The sequence below is a fragment of the Mesitornis unicolor genome, unplaced genomic scaffold (assembly GCF_000695765.1).
Source record: "Mesitornis unicolor isolate BGI_N332 unplaced genomic scaffold, ASM69576v1 scaffold40225, whole genome shotgun sequence".
NCBI classification, from domain to species: Eukaryota; Metazoa; Chordata; class Aves; order Mesitornithiformes; family Mesitornithidae; genus Mesitornis; species Mesitornis unicolor.
In genome coordinates this window covers 4897-22281 of record NW_010186987.1, presented here as the reverse complement: position 1 = coordinate 22281, position 17385 = coordinate 4897, and the positions used below count along the sequence as shown (strand labels likewise).

Below are 17385 nucleotides of genomic sequence, written 5' to 3'. Positions count from 1 at the left end.
GACTCATCCTAGTCTAATATTTACAATTTCCTGACTGTAGAAACCTGCTATGTTTTATTGTAAGAATAATATTCAGAAGTCCAAAATCTTGCCCAATTTTTCTCCTGATAGCATCAAGAGGCAGATGTAGAATTTCACATGTAATGCTGAAGCACCTTCCAAAACAAATTCCCACCTACAACGTTTTCAACACAACATTTTTCTGCTTGCAACCCATAAAAACTAACATAGTACAAGCGACAGGTCTGAGAACAGATCAGAAGCGATAAAACTGGAATTATGTTGTTATAAATAGAATTCCATAGCAAGACAGTGAACATCTGTAAACTGACATACATTTGGAAATAGGACACCTGTAAGCCAAGGATCAGTGAAAACTGTCAGTAAGGTGATTGAGACCTGCTGTATGGCTGGTTTCATTCCTCTACTAAGACCTGAGTGAAAGGACAAAGTGTCTCCTATTCTGGTTTTAGCATCTAAAAACATATCCCTAAGGTTTTAACAAAATGTCAGGACAGACAGCCTAAACGTCTACTGAGTATCCAAGCATCTTTAAAATTCAACTGGCATTGGACACAAGGATGTCTTTTTTTTCGAACACTTGAAAGCTAGCATTTCCTAATTTGGCAAATACTCAATCTTTGACCTAAATAACGACATTCGTAATAACAAAACAACCATCAGTGACACTAAGCACACGTAACTCACACTAACAAACTAAAGATATCTTGAGGAATCTTGATAAGCAGTTGGGAAAATTAGTCTGTATGGTTAATTTATGAGCTATGACATCTATGGATCTAAATAAAGACAAACATAAGACAACAAAAAGAAAGCTTGGAAGATGGAAGAGAAGCAAGAAAATATCAGAGTTATTTTGGCTAGAAAACCCAAGCCAAACCAAAACAACCAACAGATAATGGGAAGTAACAAAGAAAGTAAATGAAGCACTGGAACAGACAGTCATCTTGGTGACCAGCCAAGGGGGTGATGTTACCCAGGAACACAAGGTAGTAAGGAAGAACTTATTTCCTGTGTTATACAAAATGACTTCACCAGAGAGCTTTTTAATACAGAAAAATCTACCAGAAAACAAGATTCCATAACTGAAAAGAAAATACCATCTCTTTATTACACTGCTACTACCAGTATGTAAGTGCAATCAAATAAAACACTACCATTATTCTGGCTGCAATACATAAAATTACAGTGATGTCACTTCCCTAAAAATGCTTAAGAAAGAGAATAGATTTTAATTTTGCAAGTAAGAACAGAAAAGTTTCCTTAAAAAGATCTGACCATACTGAAACAGTAAATGATTAACGTTACATGTTTACAAAATAATTCACTGGTTCCCTAGAGTTTTCAGCAGATGTCTGACAAGAAAGCATTCTCTTCTAAGTTTTGCGTACCCAAACTATACACACCGTCAAAGTTTCCCTTACCTTGGATACTTCTGGGTTTACTGGCGTTATCAAAGTCACAGACCTTCTCCCAATTATCTCTCACTACTTCAGGTGTCATTGGCTGATTCTTTCCTCTGACAATAGCACCCAAGGATCGCTCCCAGCGCACTAATGGGAAACGTGAATCAGAGAGTTCAAGCAACAAAGAAACTTTTAGTTTAGTTTAGTAGGGCACTACTTTCATGATGGTGCAAGAAAGGAAAGGTTATAAGTACTCCAATTTAACTCACCAGTGTAACTTCAAGCTGGACTAAAAGGGCTCACTGCCTTTAACTAACATTTAGAAAAGGCAAAGCACTGATTTGAAATCTCATTAGAGCCACAACAGACTGACTGCTCTCTGAAAATACCACATCAGTTTTATAATTCTATCTAGTGAAAAGTTGTATCTAGTATGCACCTAAAATGTGAAAGTCATTTTTTGTCTATGAAAGAGTGCTAATACCAGTAGCCAGCATCTCTAAAGTCCCTGAAGTTGTATTTCAACACTGTAACTTGAGTAAAAACTAGTAAGGTTAATGTGAAGCCAGTTCTGGAAGGATACTTCCTTCCAGATTCTTCCTGAATTCCAGGATTCTTCCTGGAATGCAACTAATCCTTAAGAGCAAAACCAGCATGGAAGATTAATTAGCAACAGAAAATGAGTAAGATCATACCAGTACCTCATTAACAACATGGTTTCATTTTAAAGACTTCAACAGTAGCCATTATAATGGTAGAAAATGCTATTTTCTTTTGACCAGAGAAGAGAAGCCACAGATTTTCAGCTGTATTAAAACTCAGCTCCTTCTGGAGGGCTACAAAAGGTTTTAGGCTGCTGCAGTAATTCGTTTAATCTGTTTAACACACTTCTTGGGAAAAGCTATTCCAGTGCCACCAGAAAATTTATAGTTCTTTAGAAATGTAGAAAATCTTTATCAAGTGGGAAAAAAATGCTTTGGAAGAACGGGGAACCACTTTTTGAATTAATGGTCCTCCTTCCATGGCAAATGGAATCAATGGCTGAGAGAGCTGGAGCTGTTCAGCCTTAAGAGAAGGATCCAGTGGGACCTTATAGCAACCTTTCAGTACCTGAAAGGTGCCTATAAGAAATCTGGGGAAGAGCTGTTCACTAGGGCATGTAGCGATAGGACGAGTGGTAATGGTTTTAAACTAGAAAAGGGTAGATTTAGGTTGGATATTAGGAAAAAGATTTTCCACATGAGGGTGATAGATCACTGGAACAGGTTGCCCAGAGAGGTGGTGGAGAACACATCCCTAGAGATATTCAAGGTCAGGCTTGATGGGGCTCTGAGCAACCTGATCTGGTAACGTTGTCCCTGCTTACTGCAGAGGGATTGGACTGGATGATCTTTGAAGGTCCCTTCCAACTCAGTATATACTATGATTCCATGATTCTATATTTAGGAAAAAAGTTAAGACATTTCACACACTGAATTAAGTTTTCCATCTCATAAGCTGTCAGTATTATCTGAATTTTCCTTACATTCATATTTAAGCTAGTTACTGGAGTCACTCCAAGAAAATGCTTAGCTAGCATAGCTACTGGCCATTAAGAAGGCTATTTGTCTCAACATGTTAAGTATAAATAAAGGTGTAAAGCCACCAAGAAACAGTATATCTACCAGCATGTGCTACTTCTATATAATGAAAAATGGAAGTTATCAAGAAAAGGCAGAAACATATACTTAGCACCAAAAAAGATTATTCTTGATTTCAATTATACTCTTGGGATCCAAGAGTTAAGGTTACTTAGGCAGATTTATAATTACTATTATTCAGCCCAAAAGCATAACAAAGCACATACTTAAGTTACGAGTTTCCCTCATGTGTAGTGAAATTTGTGACTTCTGCTTAAAATAAACAGTCTCCTCAGAATCCTAGGCTTTTGCTAATCTTCTCTCCGTAAACAAAAGGGTCATAAATGGAGGTTAACCACAGAGATGATTTGCACACTTTTGTTGTCAATTCAAAAAACAAAATCAATCCCATAACACAAAGTACTTACATTTTCCAATCCATCCAGCTCCCACCTGCCAAGAAAAAATAAATCATCAGCTTACCACATATTACAAAGCAAAGTTTTGGTAATGCAGTGAAACAAAACTACACTTCAGAACAAACTCAGCATAATGAAAGTTTCTGAACTACTACTGGTTGTATTTAACAGTTTAGTTAAGCACTGGAATGCGAGCACCAGAGACCTCCAGGAACAAGACAACAGCTTCCATCAAATTTGTGAGATAACAGTTTGATGACAATACCATAATGTATTCCATAACTAAGTAATTCATCCTTCCTGCAAGTTGCTTTCTGTGTTGGAATGATTTAGAAAACACAAACTTCTTTTGAAGTAGTTGTTTTGGTACCTTTTCAAACTCGCAAAGGTACCATAAGAATTATAACAATCAAATCAGTAGTATTTTGAAAACAACGGAATTTCACAAGGTTGTTACTGCCTAATGTATTTGTCATATACAGCACAACAGGTCAACATTTTGTCTGTGCTGAATACACAGTGTCCCATGATAATTCAGTTTTAGCAAAAAAGTTTAAGACTGGACAGGCTAAAGCAAATGAGTGACTTTGGGGGAAGGGGCAAAGAAAGTGAAAGAGGGGGAAGAGAGGGAAAATAAAAAGATTACCTCAAACAGACTGCCATTCTCCGCACAGCTCTCATGGCAAAGCCAAACAACTAAGGGAGCAACATACTCTGGTTTGAAAGCATCGACCAGATCTAGAGAAAATTAGAGGAGAGAATAATAAAACAGAAATACTGTATTATTACACCAAATAATTCTTACTCTAACACCTTCTGATGAACAGCAGAACAACAAACACCGCATTTGGAAATGCCAAAATTTCCAAATGAGGTATTTGGAATTATCAGCCATGCTAAATTTATATATCGATTGTAGTTTTGGATTTTCATTATCATCTGGCACAAAAGAAAACTATCTGAAAATGGAGATATTGTCATGGAGCAGAGCGTGGTTGTCCAGGCAGCTCTTACACATTTTATTTTCACTTTCTGAAATGAAAAATTAATTTCGTGTAGTTTTCTTTTTTAGCTTATAGAATACTATTATTTCAACCACAGACACATAGCTGTTCTTCAGCTAAAGGTCAGGAAGCTTTTTCAAATACTCTGACAGATGAGGAGCTAGGAAACTTTAGCATTACAGTTATTACTTCTTTACTGTCCAAGCTGAAGTAACAGAAGCTAATTGTTACAAGTTCCACAAAGGTAAAAGGAAACTGAACACCACTTAATATGGCCTGTTTTAAGTGCATAACAGAAGTCTTTATGACACACATCATTTAGTCTCAAAAATTAGCACTAGACTGTTGTCACTAATACTACTAATCCACTATTAAATGAACTAAGAAATACATGGTAGAAGTCTAAAAAGCCCCACAAAAACAGGTGAAAACTACACTTATAGTCCTAGCAAGAACAAAACTAAGCAGGCCAACTTGCACAAAGATGAACAGGAAAGTAAGTACTAGCTGAAATAACACAGACAATTTGTGATATGAAAACACTTAAAGCTCTGGCGCCCAAACCATTTAAGAGTATTTGAAAAAATGGACAGGGAGGGACAAAGAGAGGCAAGGAATAAATGATCAGAGCTGTAACTATCTTATAGGGACACCAAAGGATTTCACTCTTAAAATTACTAAGAAAGAAAATTAGGAGGTGGTTTTATCACTCTATGTAAGAATCTTCAGGAAATTCCAGCTACTGAACTCCACTTTATGATTCAGGACCTCATAGCTGGAAGTTTAATGTAACTGACTCTTCTCTAAGTGTGATAAATCCCTGGAACCTACAAACTACAGAGGTGCTAGATTTCCTTATCACTTGGATTACTTAGATATAAACCAGGATATTTTACACAGAACTTAGACAAAAAAAAAATTATGCATTCAATCCATGCACAATTGTATAAAATATATAACTTTTCAGTATCTTGTACAGCAGTCCAAATGTAAGGATATCCCTGGCTTTAAAAAGCCTATCACTCAGGAAGAGAAGGGTGGGAGTGAAATTAAACAGGTTGATTCTAGAACACTTTCTGAGAACAATCTCCTTTTATAGGCTTCTTTTTCCAAATTATTTTTGTTTCTTCTGGTCATTTGCCAAAGTAATAAGTTACTATGTTTATCGTAAATATACACTTTACACACAGCTGTCCCCTACAATGTTCTTTCTACTGGCTTCACAATGCAGTGCTCTGTTAAAACCTGTTCAAGCATTCAAAGATTAATAACTGTGCAATCAAGAAAAACATAATATATTAGGCAACTCAGTTCATTATAATCTCCTACTGATCATGGAATGAAGTATACACATGACATGTTGTGCAAAAAATGGTATTTTGCAATTAGTATTAAATGCATACATCTTATGCACATACTTGATTCCACATCTGATGAAACAAACAAGCCTTTCCACTACCATAAGAGGATCTTGGAGGAGTCTATAAAGAGCCTTGCCAAAAGAAATTGCTTTAGTGAATTATAAAAATTGCTTATCTTATGGCAGAAAATAAGAATTCCTTAAAACAGACAAAGTTGACAGTTCAGAGACAAAAAGACAGTAGGAATAATGAATAAGCAGTGTTTGAAGTGTAAAGGATTTCCATTTTTGAGAGAAAGCTAGCTGTGCTTCAATTCACTGAAAAATATCAATACACATAGACCTTAAATAATTCACCTTGTGGCATGACAGTCTGGGTCAGTCTGGATCCAGCAGTAGGAGCAATTGTGTTACAGTGGATGTTATACTTCCGGCCTTCAATTGCAATTGTGTTTGAAAGACCCAAAAGGCCAAGTTTTGCAGCACTGTAGTTTGCCTGACCAAAGTTTCCATATATTCCAGCAGCGGAGGAAGTCATAATTATTCTTAGGGAAGATGGGGGAAGAAAAAAAAAAAAAAAAAAAAATGAAAAGTTTGATTTATTCAAGTTGTTTAATTTTACACGACAACATTTTCCAGCTTTGGCATTATCCTCTCCATGTTCCACAAATAAAAAAGTGTGCAGATAAGAAAACATTGTGTTGGTTTTGCTAACAAACAGATGCCTTTTTCAAGTTTGATTAATAGCAAACAACTGACATCCTTAAGCGTTGTCACAGTAGCAGAAAATAACAAAGTAATGAGCCTTTTTGAGTAATACTGCAACACTAGAACAGGCATTCTGTGAGAACAGTATACACTACAGAGAAAAGTATTTTCTTTCCATGTTCTAACTGAACTTCAAGTGGCATTATTCTTACAACTAATAAACAGGTCAGAAGAAAATTACATTTTATAGAAAATGACTTCGCCTTCTACCTGGTAATATGTGAAGACACATTCTCACCGAATTCATGTTCGAAGAATCCTAAAACACATTAAATGCATGAAGGAAAAAGATAGCAAAGTCTTGTCCTTTGCTGTTCCCTAACATTACTCCTGTGGAGATTACTGAACTGCTCACAAGAAAGCTGTAAAACCACTGCAGTCCATTGCTAGTTTGAGGCAAGAAAACATTGTGCTGCATGTCTTCTCTTAAACTGGAATTCAAAAGAAAAGAGTCTACACCTCCGCTTTCTAACCATATTAGAATCCATTCCAACCTACTGCATATCTGAGATCAAAATCTATTTAATTTTTATTATTATTTGCTCACTAGCTTTTAATCAAAATAAAGAGATGTGTTACTAGTATTGGCTCAATATGATCAAGATGAAAATAGCTAAAAAATCTATCCAATGCAGGCATTTTGCAGATGGCATAAAGCTATACAGAAACTGCATAAGCACTCACTACCACTGTTATCTCACCAAATACAGAAAAGGAGCCAAGGTAAGCAGTTTCCTAAACGGATGCAACTCCTAGACTTCAGCTGTGTATTTTGCCTGCTGATCTCTTCCTTTATCCTTACAGTTCAGTTCCTTGGATGAGAAGGAATGTCAGTTTGCTTACAGAATGACAAAGACGCTCATGCAGCGTTCAACATGTGGGTATGCTTGTTAAGATTAATATAATAATGTCAATGTTTTGATAAGGAAAAAAGCAACAAAAGTGAAAAAACTTAGAAGTTTGAATTCATTGAACTCTTTCAGTTAACAGTGACACATACCAAAATAGACTAAGAGCACTCCCACAACTTCTAAGACAAGTAAATTTGTCCAAAGGGAAAAAAAAAACCCCAAATAACCCCCCAAAAAAAACCAAGACCCACAAGCAGAACCTCATGTATCAGTTATTCAAATAAGAAGAAGCAGGAGAAGAAGCTTTCAGACTTGCAGTAACAAACATTTCTAAACTGTCTTCATTAAAATAAATGGTATTTCTGTAAGCCTACAGCTCCTGTGTAGCTTATTTGCATCTACATGGAAAAAAATCTTTAAATATTTGGCTGGAGAGGCAGACAGAGGGACAGAACTGAAAGGATATAGGCTTACACATTTGGACTGATAACAGTCTGCATCAGTCTGCTGCACCCTACTGAAAAAGATTTTTAAAAAGAAACACAAAAAAAAGAAAACAAACCTTTACCTGCCAAATTTCTGATTTTTCATATGATTCCATGCTGCTCGAGTGACCAGGAATGATCCCTTCAAATGAATTTTATGAATTATATCTAGGAACAAATTAAAGGCAGTTTAATGATTTCATCTCCCAACTTGAAATACATCTTTTTTTTCTTCATGACAAAAACTGCACTGTCTTCACACTTTCAAACTGTAACTAAGAAAGCGATAGGCTCTTTTTTTCTTTTTTTTTTTTCCTAGACTATTTTGAAGTGCTTGCCTGAACATAAACTGATCATTCCTTCTGCCTCTTGGATGAGGGTCTCATGCATAGAATTCACAAGCATTCAACATGCCTGCACTTAAGTACAGTCAAACAAGGACTACAGAAGCTAGATCATCTTTGTAAAAGCCTGCTCAACTGACTCATCACCACCTACCACATCACTGAAGGTTTCCCCTGTTCTTCTGTCCCTTGACATATCAGCTTTGCTTTCTCTATTGTTTTCAGGGTCTTTTAAGCCTGTTGAGCATTCAGCCAGGCAGTGCTGGCACTTGGAATGTGTTCTGCTCACAAAAACTATTCTGTGTGTTTCACACGGCTCTTTTTTTGTATTCCACTCTGCAACTAGGAGTGGCAGCTAGAGCCTTTCTTCCCCTTTGGAACTACATACACCTACCTTGCATTGCAGCAAAAATCTAGTTTACAAGCTGAACATAAGGCAGCTGAACACTAGCAGTTTATCACTAAGCTTTCAGGGCAAAAGAAGATTCTCTGGTCTGTCATAGACAGCCATCCTTGCCTTCTCTTCTTCCCTGTACCAATCGGAGGGATGTACCTTTCATCTATCACACCAAAAGCATATTTTAAAGTTTATCAACTCACCCCAATCTTCATCACTTATCCGAACAAAAGAACGATCTCTTAGGATCCTACAGTTCAACATTAGGAAAACAAAAATAAAACAAACAAACAAAAAGATTAACAAAAGTTCATACAAAGTGACATCTTGCAATCAAACAGGAAAACAACTTTCAGGTTTACTCACCCAGCATTGTTTATGACAATATCTGCAAAAAAAAAAAAAACAAACCCAGAAAATAAACTAAGTGAATGTACTGATAAAGTAAAAGCTTGTTTCTATTTTTCTCCCACTTCTAATAGACAACCAGAATACCGCATACATCCATCATACTATTATTCTATAGCTCCTTGTCCTGAATACTGAAACTCTACCATTGAATAATAAATAACGCAAGAAAAAATACTTTAGTACAGGCAAGTCTCAGCCTGCCACCAGAACAAAGCCTGACAGAGAGGTGCAGCTGGCAACCTGTGAACACAATATCTGCAGGATGCAGCTATCCTGCAGAGTTTTGCAGCTTGCTTTGAATTCCACTGTGCTCCCAATTATGCAATTTGTGCCACCACCTTTTTTGCAGTAAGTCCAAATTAAAACTGAAAGAACCACAGAGTCGCAGAACCACTAAAGCAACCTGGATCATAACAATTTTTGACAATATTTAATTTGATACCTGTTGGCTTTGATGATGTGTAATTTTAGACATTTAACCCTGAGCTAAAATCACATAAACTTCACAATTAAACAGTGGCAATCAGATGGTAAAGAGGAACACTACTTGTTAGATAGAATATGTCAATCTTTATTTTTAATTTGTGTTAAAGCATTTTGATCTTCATATAGGCAAAAAAGCTTAACCATTGCTTAAGTACTAAAATTCTGAAGGGGAGGAAGACAAGAACCACATTTGGAGCTTTAAACCTGCTAAAAAGTACCAAAAAACCCAGAAAAGTCGTGCATTCAGACATGAAGTGGAAAGCCCCTGCTTTAGGTTTCACTGACTAAGGGCATCAAGGGTTGGTGTCTACTCTTGTCACACTGTACTTCATATACTTGTCAATTGCACTGCTTATAATGGCTCTGCTCTTGCAAACAAGTTACAAGAAGAATTATGCAATTGTACCTATCCTCCCAAAAGCCTCCAGTGCTGTCTTCACAAGCTTTTCACCGTCTTCTACTGAATCTATAAGGAAAAAAATATAAACTTTGAACTAAAATGAACTGGGTACACTGCACTTCCATGATATTGACAGATAAATCTATGAAGCTAAGAAAAATAAATTGTGTGCAAACCCAATATAAAATAAATTCAAATTCAGCCACTATTTGCACATGGCCTAAAGCAAATCCCACACAGTAAGTATAAATGGCACAATGTTTGTCATTGCAAGAAAAAACAAGAAGCAAAACAAGAACAATTCATCCATTCCCATTTTGCCTCTCACAACTGCAGATGGACAGTTTCCTAATATTTCAATGTTAAGAAAGCGTAAGAAAGAAAAGGCATTACTAAACAAGTAGTACTAAGTAAAAAGAACACTTTATGCACTTGCTTTTAGCGTCTTCATCTTTCTACTCCACATTACATTCTATTCAGTTAATTTATATGGTATTGGCAAGCTGGCCTTTATTAAGCAGAGTCAATTTTTCATTCAACAGGTCCACTATTCCTATAGATAAAACGTTAAACTAGTCTGGAAAAATAACATACCATAACTGGGTACTGCTTTCCCTCCTTTTGCTCTGATTTCGTTGACAACTTTGTCAGCAGCTGAGGAGCTCTTGCCATATCCCTTGAAATCACCTCCAAGATCATTCACTGTGCATCACAAAGAAATGAAAATTTCAGTTAACACTCAGACTTCATGCTCTCTCCTTATCTCATTACTATGTTGGAACTTAAAAGGAATATTAACAAAACCTGCCGCATTTGACTCCTACTGACAATTTCAGATGATTACATTAGAACAATAGGGCCCATTACTGCATTTTTTTTAAAGTAGTATAACAAGTGGTATCTTTTTTTTTTTTAGTAACATGAGAAACAGAACTATTTCTTTATTCTCTCCACCACTTGCTTGCCCTGCCTAGGCTTCCTCTCTAATCTTGTTATTGCAGTTCAGAGATTAATATCAAGATCAGATTACATAACAATCACTGCTGATTAATCCTAGTCAAACTGCTATAGCTACTGCATGAACCATAAACAAGACTGAGAAGACTTTGTTCCTGTTTAGTAAGAGTTGTTAAAATGTTACTAGCAAACTTCACTAAAGAACAGATCAAGCAGTCTGAACAAACGGCGAAAAGCCCGCTCTGGATCTTCAGATCCTGCTCCTGTGGGGTAAGAGGGCACCTGACACAGGGAGCTGCTTTGTTTTCAGGCTGCTCTCTGAGCTGGGGCATGCGTCATTAATGGTAGCTGCACCAGAGCAACACCACAGTTTGCTGCATTGCTGTATTTGCGTGTCCCACAACTTCACACAATCCATCAGGGGAACAAAAACAGGTCCAAAAAAATCCACGCATACATTACATTTGGACTAAGAATTTTAACTGCTGAGATGTATGTTTAAATGGGTGCAATATTAAATTGTAAACCAGAACTGACTGTAGATTTACATGCAACATCGGTATTTTGCTAAACAGTCTTTCCTGTGGTAAACTCCAGCTTTGTGCCTTCTAATGTTTGCAGTCCTCAAGATCCAGCCATAGTGAAATTCAGAGAATATGCAAGATATTCTTGCTGTCTTGATGATAAAGAGCAACTATAAGCCTGTGGTATGATAACAAAAGAAAAGAAAAACACATTGTGCCCCCCTCTTTTTTTTTCTTTAATCTCTCCATGTAAAGAGGAACATAGCTTGCAGAACACATGACAAAATTGTTCCCTGTTATACAGGCCAAAAAAGTCTCTATTCAACTTTGTGTGCAGCACTTCAAGATAAATGAGGGAACACTTCAGAAAATCCAGATAAGTAAATGAAAATGCCAAGGCCCAGAGGAAATGAGCCATGCAAAGAACAGGCAAAAAACCCCTAGTAACAAACCAAACCAAAACCAAGAACCATCTAGCCTGAAGTGATAACAATATGCTCAGGTACATTAACAGACTGATGAAAAAAAAAAAAAGGGAACAAAATCTCCAAGCTAAATAGATCAATATCTAATAGTTCAAACAATCAGCTAGCAAAACTCAGGAGTGGCACTAGGGAAAATTTCTAAGTGTAGTGAAGCATTAGAATAGGCAACACAGGTAGACTGCTCAGTCTGCAACATCAAAGGTCTTTAACAAGACATTAAAGAAAAGCGAGTCAGGAACAGCACTAGGATTTCTAATCTGTCCTGGGAAAGAAGGGTGGACAATTTTGTGTTAGACATTTATACAAAAACATTGTTAGTCTTGTTAAAACATTACAACTCTTTACCAAAGACTTGCTTATATATGTTTACCCTTCACCTCAATAGTAATTTGCTGAAAAAAGCTTAATTAAAGATTTGGGGAAATTTCCAGAGGCGAAAAAGCACCTCAGGCTGAGTGTAGGCACTAACAGAGTTGAAGCAAAAATGAATACACAAGAAAGAACAGAGCTATCCTAGGCTTTTAAAATTATAAATTAACTTCACAAATGTGACAGAGTAATTTAAAACTAACTAACTAAATGAATACATAAAACTCCAGAACAAAACAACAGATAAATAACATTACTTTAAGCTCCAGCTTTACATTATATAATTTCCAGTTGAAAACATCCAGAAAAGAGCCAGGAACTGCAGCAGTTGTGACAGAGCATGGTATAGTCTGAACTGTAAAGAATAATTCCTCTAAGGCTTTGAGTGTGTTATTAGCAAGTAGTGCAGAGCAGCAGAAGCAAATCTGTAAACAGTTGGTGCTGAGACATCTATAGTACTTGTTGCTTGGAAAAATAAACCAACTCATTTCTTGCTGTATTCTGGTGCCACAAACCAAACATACATTTGGAACAACTTAGGTGCATTGCTAAATTGCATCTTACAGTTTGTCTTCCAAAGGAACTCCACTCATGCACTTCAATACCATTCTACACTGCAAACAAAGTTACAAATCAATACAAATCAGGAGAGATGCTTCAAAAGCAAGACTCTAACCTGAAACAGCAACACAGCAAAGCCCTTGGGTAGACTGAAAAGGAAAAAAAAACAGTAGGGTCTGGACAAGATACAGGTTGCAAGACAAAAACAAAGCATTCCCTTCCTCCTGTTTTTTACTTTTCGTGATGAGAAGCATGAAAGGGACAAAACATGACAAAAAACGGTGGTAGCAGACAGCCTGAGTTTGATAAGGAAAGGAGTATTTCCACTTCAGTGGCACTGGTCAGTCTAACCATGCTGACAGCAACTCACTCAACAGAATGTTGTACACAGAGAGATGAGGGACTGGACGAAGAAGCTCCTTTGGGACCCACTGGTATTCTTCCAACTAGAAAATTTGATCACTGTTCTTACAAACTACCTTGATTTCCGTAACTTAAAAAAGGAACTTCCTTTAAAAAGACGAGTCTCATATCTACGTTAGCTAATAAAATTAAAATCTTTACACAAGTAACTTCTCAACTTTTTCAAGTCAGAATCATAAGAGAACATGGGTAAGAAAAATAAATACAAGCATGTAGAGGTAACTGCAAAGCACTTACTCTAAGAGATGAAGTGAGGTGCAATTTCCAAACTGCAATTGTCAACTTACTGGCTTAGCTATGCCACAATGAGGCCAAAAGTTAAAGGAGTATTAGTTATCATCAGGCAATGTAATACATTTTCTATCAGATCGTTCTGGAAAGTCAGACCACCACTAGCTACAGTTATAGAATCAACACAATTAAACATTTGGGCTGCTTCAGTGACCTAATTTTTGTTAAATCAGAACTTGAGATGAAGTATTCATGTTCCTAGTAAATAAGATAAGTATCAAAGGTGGCAATTACCAGAAAAAAAACTAATTTTTTTTAAGATAATAAGTTCATCAATAAAGTAAAACCAAACAATTTTAATGAAATTTTGTAAGCTGAGACTGGGATTTTTTTATTAGAAAGCTACTAAAATCAAGTAAGTTCTTTTCCATAATTTGTTTAAACCTTTAACTTTGAACTGCTCAACAATACCTGTACAAATTCATTCATAGGCAGTCAAATGGTGATGTCAACTCCACGAAAGTGCCCACAAATATAACTTAACCTTCAGGATTAGCTTGTGATAAAGCATTTTGCACACCTAAATATCCCCTGAACAATATTCAGCCAAGTGACTATGAAACTATCAGAAATCCTTTACGGAGAGCTATTTGGCAGTGTCATTGAGACCAGATGGCTTTTCTGGGCAATGTGCTGCTGAAACAAACAATCCAGTGCACTTTCAGCGAGCTATCGATACCATGTTACATTCCAATCACTGCTTTTATGGAAGAAGGTACTAGAAGATATATATTCACATTTTCAAATGGTCATATTAAAAGTTTTTGAGCAGTATTCACCTAAGACAACATCCCCTCCAGCCACAGTTCATGGTAAAGATTAGTATGCATGGATGAAAGTCAAGTCCAGGAAATTATCTGATTTAAATTGACTTTCCAGCAAAGATAAGCCCTTGGACAGACTTAAGCAACTTGTTCCATAAGAAAATAAACCTTAGAGGCAAAATTTAAATAGCAAAAGATAAGACAGAAAACCATTCAATAACAAAGGTTACTGTCAAAAAGGGCATGGACTGTTGAAAGTGAGCAATGTGAAAAGGTAAAGGTTATAGTCTAGAGCAAGTTAGTTAACGTAAAACTTACCAACCACTGAAGCTCCTCTTTCAGCAAAAGCCAGAGCATATGCTCTGCCCAAACCTAGTTTAAAAAAACAGAAGGAAAAAAAAAAGTCAATTTCTGTCCTGGATCACCACTCAAACAAAAAGCTACACAAAAATGAACTGCATGAAGAATGCACCAAATCAACACAAACACCTTGAAAGTTCAAAGTTAAACACTATTTCCCTCAGGAGTTAAAAGTTTCACATAAATTCAAAACGTAAAAGTAAACTAACAGATAAACTGTAGATTAAGTCAAGAGGGGAAAAAAAAAATCCCCATGCTTACTCTTTGTTATTTTACTCAACAGAACCATCAGGGAAAGAAAGCTGGCTGCTGCTGATCTTGTGCTCATGATAGAAAAAAACACTTGTAAGGCAAGAAGTTTAATGTCTTGAAGTAACACTGAAGAAGAAGGGAATGTTTCAAGTTAATTAATCAAATTCTAAGTAAATAAGATATTTCCCTGGTTAAAGAGTGTCTTTAAGATGTGAAGAAGAAACAACAAAATTTAACTGTTACTAAAGATTTACTGACAAAACCCCTCCACTTATTTGGCTACAAAGGAATCACTTAATATCCTGTTTACCAGATGCACCTGTAGTCCACTTGTCATAACAGAAGACTGCCATTTTTACTAAATGCAAAAAAAGAGAAAAAAGCTAGATTCTTGTACTTTTACTCTAGCTTAGATTCCAGATGTGTTATACATTTGTTATTTGTTATGACAAATTATTTGCATTTATATTATCGACTGTACCAGTCCAAAGTTACTGAAATCAAACTATGACTCTTTTTTTTATTCCAAAATAAACTGAGATTTGAATCATCAAGACATGAAAGTCATAAAAAAGTTTCTCGAAGTGAAACAGTACCTCTTTGCTCCTCACCAAAACATTCAAAGCTAGCTCTCAAAAGAAAAAAAAAAGAAAAAAATTCAGAGCTGTTTACATTGTTTTGAAACAGAATAATCTCACACCAACAAATGGGAATTTTCCTTAAGACTCCTGTGAGGCTCTGCAATGGAGAATACCACATGTGAGCTGCTTATACCTCCACTGCCTGATGTAACCTGAGTTCAAGATGGGTTTTTTCTTTGTTTTGAAAAGTCACATAAATGAGAAGTGTACAAACCCCAGACCATGTTTTATGTGCCAGTATTCTCAATTGGCAAGCATGGACTGAATGCTTAAGAAACAAAACTAATGTTTAAAAATAAAAAAAAACCAAAAAACCGCTTGAATTGCATAAGCAACAACAGTACAGGATCATAGGCAGGAACAATATATCACAAGGTATTTGCCCAAAGTGAAAAGAAATTACTGAATTTTTAGATGCTCGTGTGTGTGAGAACAGGACTCACTTTAAAACAAATTAGTTATCCAGATGTTTTAGATAAATTCCCAGCTCTGATCTGTTTACTGGCATCCAATTCAAAAATCAATGTTGACAAACAATCCTATTAGCAGTATAGTCTAATTACAATACTCTAAATGAAAGCAAAACAAGAACTAATCTGAAGTTAACAGGTCTTTCCTTTATCTTGGTTGAAATTTTAGCAACTACTTATCAAACAATTATTGTGAAATAACATGCAAGGACAATTTCCTCTATTAACATTTTTCAAGCAGTCTAATAGTAGAAGTACAGGGGTCACTGTACCCACACTTACAACAGGCAATGTTTGCTCCATGCAGTGCTTTTTAGAAGCTCTGTTATTGCCAAGGTGTCTTTATTTTGCTGTTAGGCAACGTCTTAACCTGTCCTTCAGTGAGACTTGTTATATAGAGAGAAGCACACAAATATAAGTTTGGTAAAAGCTGAAAAGCACCATACAAAGATCTGTCCTGAATTGTTCTCAGGTTTGTCACCTTCAGGTTATGTGAGTTTACTGTATAGTGCTTTCCACAAAATCTCATATTCTTAGTCCGTGTCTGCAAGACACCACATAATCAAAGCCCCCAAAATGACTTCACTGGAAGTACCAGAGTAGGCAAAGGTCAAGGCATGTATTCAGAAGGAAAAAAAAAAAGAAAGAAAAGAAAAAAACCCAACCAACCACCAACCACAGCAACAAATAGAAAAACAGTTCCTGGCAAACCCAAGCATTCCACTGCAAAACCACCTCCCCAGGACAGGCCAGGCCCATCGCCCACCCACCAACAGCACAGGCCAGTCCTGCTGCAGAAAGAAGCATTCCCACGGTACTACCCACCTCTCAGCTGCCCTCTCCCCTCTGCCCCCCAGGAGGTCAGGGAATGCAGCAGGAGACTGGGGCTGCTTTCTGCAAAACGCCAAACCGGGCTGGAACTACCATGAGCCGGACCACACAGGTCATAACCATCAATCATTTAGGTCCAAGGCAAAACTGGAAGGAATTATGATACCCAAACAGTACAGGGAGCAATGACATCCATGACTGACTAGCGTGAAGCAGCGTTAACTCCTCGCCCGTACTTAAAGGGCAGAAAGCAGGCGTTTGGGGGCAGTACTTGCATTCTAACTTTCGCGGCGCTGGGGCTCATCAAACTAAAGTGGCCCCAAAGCACGGCCAGGAAGACAGCGGTGACCCCTGTGCGGCCTTGGCGCTACCGCGGCGGCCCTGCCTCCTGCCCGCCGCCACACCCCTCTCTTCTGCGAGAAAAACACTGTTTCTAACGAGTGAAGCCCTCACAGACGTCGCTGGTTGCCACCGGAGGGCACGGGG

The 17385-nt window shown here is 37.0% G+C and overlaps 1 protein-coding gene across 1 annotated transcript in view; it reads right to left on the bottom strand.

Moving 5' to 3' along the window:
- The window catches only part of HSD17B4 (hydroxysteroid (17-beta) dehydrogenase 4), a gene marked incomplete at its 3' end in the record, with an annotated part of 49975 nt that overhangs the window by 32408 nt on the left and 182 nt on the right, over positions 1 to 17385 (bottom strand). The window contains exons 2-11 of the mRNA XM_010185296.1: positions 14664 to 14717; positions 10566 to 10673; positions 9978 to 10037; positions 9041 to 9062; positions 8878 to 8924; positions 8017 to 8101; positions 6187 to 6374; positions 4112 to 4203; positions 3475 to 3499; positions 1446 to 1574 (exon numbers count right to left, since the gene is read on the bottom strand). Coding sequence (XP_010183598.1) covers positions 1446 to 1574; positions 3475 to 3499; positions 4112 to 4203; positions 6187 to 6374; positions 8017 to 8101; positions 8878 to 8924; positions 9041 to 9062; positions 9978 to 10037; positions 10566 to 10673; positions 14664 to 14717 — 810 coding nt within the window. The remainder of the gene's footprint in view (positions 1 to 1445; positions 1575 to 3474; positions 3500 to 4111; positions 4204 to 6186; positions 6375 to 8016; positions 8102 to 8877; positions 8925 to 9040; positions 9063 to 9977; positions 10038 to 10565; positions 10674 to 14663; positions 14718 to 17385) is intronic.